Source organism: Enhydra lutris, unplaced genomic scaffold (genome assembly GCF_002288905.1).
Source record: "Enhydra lutris kenyoni isolate GAN:26980312 unplaced genomic scaffold, ASM228890v2 scaffoldscaffold1, whole genome shotgun sequence".
In the NCBI taxonomy this organism is placed as follows: Eukaryota; Metazoa; Chordata; class Mammalia; order Carnivora; family Mustelidae; genus Enhydra; species Enhydra lutris.
The window spans coordinates 25515141-25525261 of NW_019154085.1; the positions used below are offsets into that span (position 1 = coordinate 25515141).

At 42.0% G+C, this 10121-nt stretch overlaps 1 protein-coding gene across 1 annotated transcript in view; it reads right to left on the reverse strand.

Annotated features, from left to right (window-relative positions):
• Positions 1-9474, reverse strand: part of LOC111141165 (BRCA1 associated RING domain 1) — a 78650-nt gene extending 69176 nt beyond the window's left edge. The window contains exon 1 of the mRNA XM_022493534.1: positions 9332-9474. Coding sequence (XP_022349242.1) covers positions 9332-9474 — 143 coding nt within the window. The remainder of the gene's footprint in view (positions 1-9331) is intronic.
• Positions 9475-10121: the final 647 nt, after the last annotated feature.

Below are 10121 nucleotides of genomic sequence, written 5' to 3' on the forward strand. Positions count from 1 at the left end.
CTTCTTCCATCTGCCTAAACATGCACAAGTAGGCATTCTCTCCTCCACCCTAAAAAACAGCACTTTGTTTAGATCCTGCCTCTCACTCTACCTCCTGCCCCCGCTCTTGCTGACAGATGGAAGGTCCTAGCAGAGGGCTCCACAGTGTTCACTCCATCTCCTTACCTCCCCAGCTTTAACTCCCGACAATGCTGAACCTGTTCCCCAAAAGCACTTTTAGGCATCATTCTCCCTCCCCCTTCTGTGAAGGAAACAGACCTCAACTTTCTCCCTGAAACCTTTTCTTCTGTTGAGTCTTAATTTTCTTATAGCACATTTATCTGCCTATTTTAGCATTTCGTTAAGTGCTTCTTTCCTGTCTCTCCATTGTAGGCTTTTCCTCATAACACAGTCCACAGACTTTTGGCTTTCTATCATAGTACTCTACACTCAATGCCTTCATTCTGTTTCTAAACTTAAATGTCCTTTCAAAGATGACTCTGAACCTTTTATCTATGGTTCCGACCCTTCCCCTAGCAATGAGATGCTACAGTTTGATTAGCAATGAATCTAGTATCTATGAATAACAGATCAACTGTACTGATTATTCTAATTAGTGAACGAGAATATATTTTGTTGCTGTTAACAGATAAAGAACAACACTGGAGGAGTGATGGAGAAGTATGTGCCCGCGAGCACAGGGGAAGGAGCAGGGACAGGGGTGTTATAACCAAGCCTGGGCGGGGACCATGTCAAGTCAAAAGAACGTTAACGTACAGCTCAGAAGCACAGATACAGAGGGTGGCCATGATCTACATAAAAGCCAGGCTTTCTGACAATGCCTAGAGGTTGCTTAGCTGAGAAGATACTTCTATTACAACCAGACAATATTTATCAAAATTTTAAATGCACTATTTTCAAATCAACTTTTCCCCTGCCAGGAATTTATCCTTTAGAGATACTCACATGCTTGCAAAACTGAAACTTCAAAACATCAAAGCTATCTACTTAGACAGGATACCAAGAGAGTCCAGAGATTAAGAAATAATAAAATTAAAATGTCATAAATGTATACACATATATATATATGTGTGTATGTGTATATATATTTTTATTTTTTTTTAATTTTTTTAAGGATTCAGAAGAGCATAAGACATCTCAAGGGTAACAACAAGGGATGCCCGGCCTTCAAAATAATGACTGAAATTTATTTTGTACTACAAATTCTAACTGAGTCATCTTCCATAGTAGAAACTTAATAGATAATAAGAAAACCATCTTTTAGAGTACGAAGTTAGAAAGTGGATAAATAAATGTCTAAAATGGAAAAATTCAAGAAGTAGCAATAGAAACATGTCATTTGGAAATGTAGATGTAAATCTCAAAGAACTAAGAGATGAAAGAGGCTGTCTCTAAAGTATAGATGAAGCAAAAGAATGTTTTCATTGCCTTTGCTTTATTGACTTTGTTGACTGTGTTCATGGATAATTTTAATAAAAATTTTTAAAATGTAAAGGCTGATGGAAAAGGATATTCACTCTAGCACAGATTATAGCAAAAGACCAGAAACAATCTAAATTTTAATCAACAAGAAAATGTTACATGTGCCATGATACATCTCCTGATCCCTGGCATCTTCTCAGCTAAGGCATATGCTGCTTATATAAATACAGACGACCTCTTATTAAAAGATAGACAAAAAAATTGATCATAGTGGGTCCTTAAAGAAAAGGATTTGGGGGGCGCCTAGGTGGCTCAGTCATTAGGCATCTGCCTTAGGCTCAGGTCATGATTCCAGGGTCCTGGGATCGAGCCCCACATCAGGCTCCCTGCTCAGCGGGAAGCCTGCTTCTCCCTCTCCCGCTCCCGCTCCCCCTGCTTGTGTCCCCTCTCTTGCTGTCTCTCTCTGTCAAATAAATATTTTTTTAAAAATTAAAAAAAAAAAAAGAAAGAAAGAAAAGGACTGGGGCTCACCTGCCATTCACTTATTTAATGACCACATACCTTGATATTTTAACACATGTATCACTTTCAATTTTTAAAAACTTAATATTAAGAAGTTCTTCACAACCCAGTGACTCCAAAGCAGGCAACCTTTTCTTATACTGCTCCTCCACAAAAACTCTGCTCTCAACTCTGCTGTCTGTAACATTTCTCAAGTAATACCTAATGTCCAAACCAAGCTCAGGATCGCTGAGACTACTCTCCCCAGCCTAGAATACCCTTCCTCCCTTCCACCCCCAAAACTATTCAAGCCCAACACATCCAAATACTATGCAGGATGATATAATAAAAACAACACTAAACAAAGTTTAGGCACAGAAATTCTTAGATTTCAATTTCCACACCATCACCTATGCAAAATCTGTACCTTGTGCCAGATGTGCAAAGACACAATGTTGCCTGCAACACAGTCTGTATATTAAGGGGCTTATAATAGAACAAGGTGATTTTATAAGCAAAGTTAGTACATGACTTCAGAAAAGTACGAAATACTCTATAAAGTTCCAGAGAGATGGCATCTCGTTGGAGCTCTGGAGATCAATGCTGAAAGAGAAATATTTTCTCTTTTATCTGCTTGATTCCCTATTTTCCCTGCTAGTCTCCAAATAGACTGTAGCCCTACAAACAAGAAATCTGGACTTTTATTTTTTCTGAGCTCCCCAACCACACTATTACCTCCCTAGCATGGTGCTATATGAACAGCAGAATTTCGATAAATCCTTAGTGAATGAAGCAAATGGAAAACTACATGCAAAAATGAATTTATATTAACAATTCTATTTTATCCTTACCCTATTCTTTGTTTGATATACATATATATTAGAAAGAAAAAAATCCAAAAGAATAAGAAAAGACATTTGCATGGTAACAGGATTTCTGTACCTTGAAAATTCAGCTACTCTACTTTTTCCCATCTGTAGTCATATTTCTGTTACTTTACATGTAGTCGATTTGGAGAGATCAGCACGGCCAGAGGATTATAACTTAGGGAAGAACTAAGTAGTAAGAAAAAACAATTTTAAAAAATATATATATCCTATTGAAATAAAAATTTCTTTGCAAAGAAAAGGAAAGTAAATTCAGCTGAGATTACAATACTGAGGCAGACCTATTTCTTAACAGAATGGCTCCCTAAGCTTCTATGAGATAAACTGCTATTTAACGATAGGCAAGATAGCTAGCTACCACAGTGCTCCTACATTTTAGAAAACTGCCAAGTTATTTTGCCAAGTGTGCACCAACACATTTGGTTAAAAGGCTCTCTAAGCCAATTAAACAATTTCTTTTATCTATATTTAGAATAAACAAAATTGTTATCAAGTAAGGGATATGAATAATGACACAAAGCATCTTATTTCTGTGTATTTTGTATGCCAGATTAAAGTAAATCACATGGGAAAAATTTTTAAAAAATCATGTCTGATTGTCTAGTGTTGATAAATGCTGAATAAACCAATGAGCCAATATAGCAAAAGCCAAATGGGCAACAGACTTCTACTAACAATTAACTATAATAGGACCTACTGTTATGAGACAGATAAGCCACAGAGAATATCATGTGTATCTGACTCAAATAGTACTGGTTTACTCTGTCCTCCTCTATTCCCTTTCTTCCAAAGCAAAACAGTACCTAAGTAACTGTCCTTAAAGCTTCACTTCTTCCACCTAATGTTCAAATGTTGAGCTTCAAGCCTCGGACACAGTCGTTCATCTTTATATTCACTTCCCTGCTCACTTCTATAAATAGGACTTAAATTACCATCTACATGCAGATGACTGTCAAGCATGCTCCCAGCCTGAAATCTTTCCTCTAAGTCCCAGACCCATATAACAGTAACTCCACTTGTAAGATGATCCCCTATACTATAGGAAACAGGTGCTCAATGTCTCTAGTAAGTTTCTCTTGGCAGTTCCAAGCCCTATATAATACCAGGCATGTGTAGGCCTGTGATGGGTCTGTGCAAGCCATGGTTCCAGCCCTAACTCCCAGGGGCAAAGACCTTTGCCTTCTACTTTTGCCCTAAGACCTTAGTCATTGTTTACTCTGGGTAACTAACCCCAGGAACCTATGGAGGATTCTTGGTGAGCAAGTGAAATTAACTAGGTCTTTCTAGTATTTCCACCTGCAAAGGCTCCTCAACTATGATCCTAACTTAACTTAGATTCTTTTATACACTCACTAATTTAACAAACACTATGTGTTCAGAAATGTGAACCTGTCTTTACGAAATGTGTACCTGTCTTTATGAAATGTGTACCTGTCTTTATGAAATGTGTAGTATAACTGAAGGCAACAGGTATCAAAGAATCAAAATACCACATGAGTAAATAAATCCCACAATTAGGAAGATATATGATACAAGCTGAACACCAATGATCTCTGCCCTTTTCTGGATGTATGTTAAACTTCAAAAGGAAGTTTTAAATGACAATTTACATCTAGTGGAAACTAATAATTATAGAATCTGCAAACTGGAGGGAGTCTTAGAAAGCACTTAGTCCAGCTTCCTCATTTTATAGATAATGACACTAGAATTATAGGAAATGTACACGAATTGCTCCTCCATAGGAACTATGCGAATCAACTGAATAGTGCGTTAGGCCACTAAACAGTCTAATCTGACCCTTTCTTAACTCTTTGCCCACCTGACTCACTTTCCTTTATTCTACAGTACCTTTTAGCATACTGTGACTAGCACAGTCCACCTGTCCTGGTCTATGAAAATCTCTCCAAGACCGCATTCACCTTTCCTCTACTGGCACCATCCAAGTACTCTTCCCTGCATCTCCTTGGCCCTCATGATAATTTTCCCCGAACTCTGCGTGCATTTTGTCCTTTATAGTTAAGCATTTGCTCCTTAAGGGTGGAAAATGTCTCACCACAGCATCACTAATGTAGTGCCTCAGTGATCGCTTGAGGTCCTAATGAAGAATCAGCATCAGAGCAAGCCAAAGGAGTAATCATCCCATTTAGGGATCATTGGCCTATTAAAATGCTTCCGAACATTCAAAACTAATGAAGGCAAAAGCTTAATGCTGGGGTCAGGAAATCTATCCTGTATTTTACAAACATTCATACAGCACTTAGAACATAATAGGCACTGCTCTAAATATCTTATAAATATTAACTCATTTAATTCCCATAACAATCTTATAAGATAGAAACTATTACTAATTCATTTTGCAAATGAGAAAAAGCATACAAAGATAAAATTATTTATCCAAAATCAGTGAGCCACTATTTGAAGCCAGTGTTCAAAATCAATGCTCTTAAAAATTAAGCTATGCAATAAACAAAAACAATCCTGACTGCCTTTAAAATGACAAAAGATTTAGAAAAATACAATCACCTACCCTAAAAAAAAAAAAAAACACAAGATTACTATTTTACTTTTTACTAAAAGTTGATTTAAAATGTGCTAGAACTCCAAATTACATTGTAGTAGAGATCAAAGCTCCCCCCACTCCGCCCCAAGTGGCAAGAGGTACCTAATTATTTTAATTCACAAAACAGTGTCGTGTGACACTTGGGCTTTTAACACTACAGCTCCTATTATTTTTTCCTACTTCCTTTAGGAACACATTATTACTAACTGTGCTTTCTGTCAGCTTCTCAAATGACATGTTCTTCCTGTCTCATTTTTCCAAATCTTTAAATAGCTTCTATCTGGTTGTGAGGCTTGGACCTAACACAAATGTCACATCTGGCCTCTTGAAAAATTCCATCCGCTTCACCTTGGAGCCACACTTATGTTAAAGGTCAAGAAAAGATGCCCTGTAATGTAGCCAATCCACCCTCACTCACAAGTAATGCTTCCTGCAAAATAGATCCAATATGCTACACGAGACAGGTGACACCTGGGAACACAATATAGATGACAGCTGCAAGCTGAATGTGAGGGTAATCGGGGTAATCACCAGCCCACTGGGTAGAACTTTGAAACTCTGTAAAAGGGCATACTGACACACAATTTCAAATAATATGACACTGCTATGAATGGTGGGTAGCAAAAGCAAGAAGCAGACCGTCCAGAGTTGCTCCTTTCAAGCAACGATATCAGGCAGATCCTAGGAAAAGGCAGCGGTGGAAAGAATGGGTTTGGGGTCTTTTTGGTTTTTTTTCCATGGGTAAAGAGAAACTGGCTACACTTTATTCACTATGAACAGTGCCAAAACAGAAAGAGACATGGAGAAGAACGCAAAATCATTTCTAAATATTAAGTCTCAATAATTAATAAAAAAATAGAATAAATATTAAGTCTCATGTGATATAAAATTTACACTGAGAAGGATCTTTAAACTTCAGACATTCTACTCATTTTAACAGTTTGGCAAACCATAGCCTATGCACCAAATCTAGTCAGTAGACTGTCTTTGTACAGCCTTGAGCTAAGAATGCTTCCTGGGTTTGTTTTTGTTTAAAGATTTGATTTGAGAGAGAGAGCGAGCACGTGTGTGCAAGAGATCAAGAGCAGCAGGGAGAGGCAGAGGGAGAGGGAGAAGCAGACTCCCTGCTGAGCAGGGAGTCCTGTGCAGGGCTCCATCCCAGGATGCTGGGATCATGACCTGAGCCAAAGGCAGACCCTTAACAGACTGAGCCACCCCACCCACGTGCCCCTGGTTTGTTGTTGTTGTTGTTGTTGTTGTTGTTGTTGTTTTAAAGATTTTATTTATTTGAGAAAGAGAGAGAGAGCATGAGAGGGGAGAAGGTCAGAGGGAGAAGCAGACTCCCCGAAGAGCTGGGAGTTCCCGGACTCCATCCAGGAACTCCAGGATCATGACCTGAGCCTGAGGGGCAGTGGCTTAACCAACTGAGCCACCCAGGCACCCCCGTGCCTCTGTTTTTAAGGGCTGTAAAAAAAACAAAAAGAATAGGAACAGAGACTGTGGCCAGCAAAGCCTAAAACAGTTACCAAAAGAAGAAATTTGCAGAGCCCTAGGTTAAAAAATGCAAAGAAACAGGTGAGTATAGTGATTCCATCACTGGTCCATATATTAATTTTTTAAGAAAAATCACTGGAGTTCACTATTATTCTCCAGCCAACAGAATGAACTGTATTCAAAGTCTGCACCTATAAAAAGTGGACCTGATGTCCACTTTCAATCCTTTGGCTCTTATTGTCTTCTCACTTCAGTCAGAAACTGGAAAAATATGGGGAAGGGGATAAAAAGTGAAATTGGCTGTATTAGATTTTAGGACAACCTGTAGATTATTCTTATAAATCACCTACTTTGTTTTCCCCGAATCATTCAGGAAGCAGGCTATACCTCTTTGTATTTTTATAAGACAGCTATTATTTATCACTTATCCCATGACAACCACCATATTCAACCCTTCACATGTATAATTTCATTTCGTTTCTTCCCTCCCACAGAAGGTTAGTGTCCTAAGGATTGAGGTTTTTGTCTTTGTTCACTAACGAAGCCCCAAGGCCAAAAGAGCACTTTGCAGGAGCACAATCTTTTTTTTAAAGAGTTTATTTATTTATTTGACAGACAGAGATCACAGGTAGGCAGAGAGAGTGAAAGGGAAGCAGGCTCCCTGCTGAGCAGAGAGCCCGATAAGGGGCTCGATCCCAGGACCCTGAGATCATGACCTGAGCCGAAGGCAGAGGCTTTAACCCACTGCGCCACCCAGGCACCCTGAATATCTTTTATTATTAAGGAAGACTCATAGGTAGATGAGTTGAGCTCTATTATCACTCAGATGGGGAAACTGAGGCAACAAATTTGACCTGGGCCATCGTGTCCAAGCTGGAACCTGAACTCAGGCAGCCTGACTCTCCAGCCTGAGTGAAGCACTATGATGCTGGCCACCCTAATGTCTTCCATACAGAAACCCCACGTGAATGTCTAACTTTTGTTAAACTATGAAGGTGTGATTATAATTGATTCATTATAGCAACTAGCAGAGCCAGTTTTAAATTTCTTATTCTCAAATGGATGACCTGTGTTATGAAAAAACATACACAAGTCAGAATGTCTCCATGTGTTCCAGCAAAAGTGCCACTTTTCTAAGAGGTGCAATAATTTTTTGAAGTTTTATAAAACAAAATATAAGTGCAAAAGGTCTGTAACAGTTAAGTCCATTTCTTTTTGTTGTTGTTAAGATTTATTATTTGAGACAAAAAGAGCGAGCAGGGGAAGGGACAGAGGGACAGGGAGAGAGAATTTCAGACTCCCTACCTAGGGCTAGATCTCAGGACCCTGAGATTACTGATGCCAGCCAAAATCAAGAGTCCCACCCTTACCCTACTGAGCCACCCAGGTGCCCCACAGTTAAGTCCATTTCATGTTTAAAGAAAAAGCTGCGGTGTTACTTGTACTTTATGTATATCAAATTTCTGCTGGTTAGAAATCAGAGGGAAAAAAACACAAATCAAAAGAAAGTCCAAAAAAGAAATACAGTCAGGACAGCTACAAGCAGGCAGAAAACCTGCCTGAGTGATACAGATGCAGAAATACTGAGGTGTACACACAGCGGGCCCTCACTCAATCAAAGCTTTTGGAAGAAATGAAAAAGGTGACAAGTCCTTTTTGCGTTTTATAAACCTCCTTGGTGTGTACAGTACGAAAAGCTACAGGACAAGAAGCATGGAGTACCAGTCATGAAAATGATGCCTCCAAATATAATGAAAACTTGGAAGTGAGAAGACTCCCATAGTGCAACAGCATGAAGGAAAATAAGTAACAAAAAATGATAATAAACAGCATCTGTAAGAGCTGGAACCCCGAGCCGTCCAGGCTTTTCACTAAACCAAGGAAAGGAGAAACTGAATGAGAAATGGAAGGGCGGCGTCATCACACTGCTATCTTCAATCTACCTCCCACAAGGGTACCCAAAACTCTCCCCAGAAAGAGCTGCTACAGAGAAGCGGTCAAAGGGCCAGCTCAGCGACGAGCGACAGCGGCCTCCCACTCAGCAGCGCCCGGCAGAGGTGCGGCGATTACTCCGGTCCCGAGGAATCCCGGGGCGGGTAGGAAGCGCGGACGTCTCAGCCCCACCCGCACCAATTCAAACCCCGGAGGCGGGGCCTGCGAAGAGCATCTTTAGCCACGCCCCCAGACGCGTCTCCGGCCCGCTCAAGTTCGAAAACTACCACCTTAGTTGGGTTTGGTGAGGAAAAGGCAAGGAAGCCGCGCGGAAAGGCTGTGAACGGGGACTAGGGAGGTTCGATAACTAAAACCAGACCCCAGGGAAGGTACGGACTCTGCTCGCCGGCCGACTGCCCGACGGCAAGGGGAAGAGGGATCCCGGGGGTTGAAAAGATCCCCGCCCCCTCCCCCGAGACTGGGGCGACCCCTGTCCCCCGCCCTCGCAGCCACCCGCCGGAGGGTCCGTCTTTACCAACGCGAGCAGCGTAGCAGCTTCTCCAGCCGGTCGAGCGCGGCGCGGCTGTGGGCCCAGGCCCCGCGCCCCTCCGGCTCCATACTGGGCGCGGGACCAGGCTCGTTCCCGGAGCGGACCCTCGGCTGCCGGTTCCCCGGCATCGCCCCGCCTCCCCGGCAAGGGCACCTCAGAGGGCTGGAGCCGCGGCAGACTCGAGCAACAACCGAGACGCCGCCGGCCTGCGACCAGACCCCGGCCTGAGCGGTCCCCGAGTCTGGGCGGGCGGGACGCTGGGCGGGGGCGGGGCCCCGGGGGCGGGGCCGCGGAAACGCGCCAAAAGCCGGGGCGCGCGGGACCGGGAGGGGTGGGGCCTGCGGTTGGCGGGAAAGGGGGCGGGTCCACACAGCCCGGAGGGGTGAAAACGAGAAAAAAATGCAGGTACTTGACTTTACTGAACCTTTGGCTCTAGGGACCGTCGGCAAGGCTTAAGGGATGGAAAGTCACAAACCGAGGAATTTTTGGTTGAGAGTCATCTCTAAGGAGTGCTGTTTCGGCTACCGGAAAGCTAGGAAAAGTTTTGATCATGACACTGAATGTGCCGCCTTCTTCTAAAAAAGTAACTTTCTCCTCCCTTCCACCTTTTCCAGGCTTTTTGTTTTGTTTGTTAAAGCTGTGTCTACCCTCCACGTAAGAATCCTTCATTGACCATCATATTATATGGACAACAGAGGCAGAGAACCCTTCACCCTCCCCATTCAGTCCACTCCCAGATCTTTGCATCCCTCTCCCCAACACTTACTCTCAAATC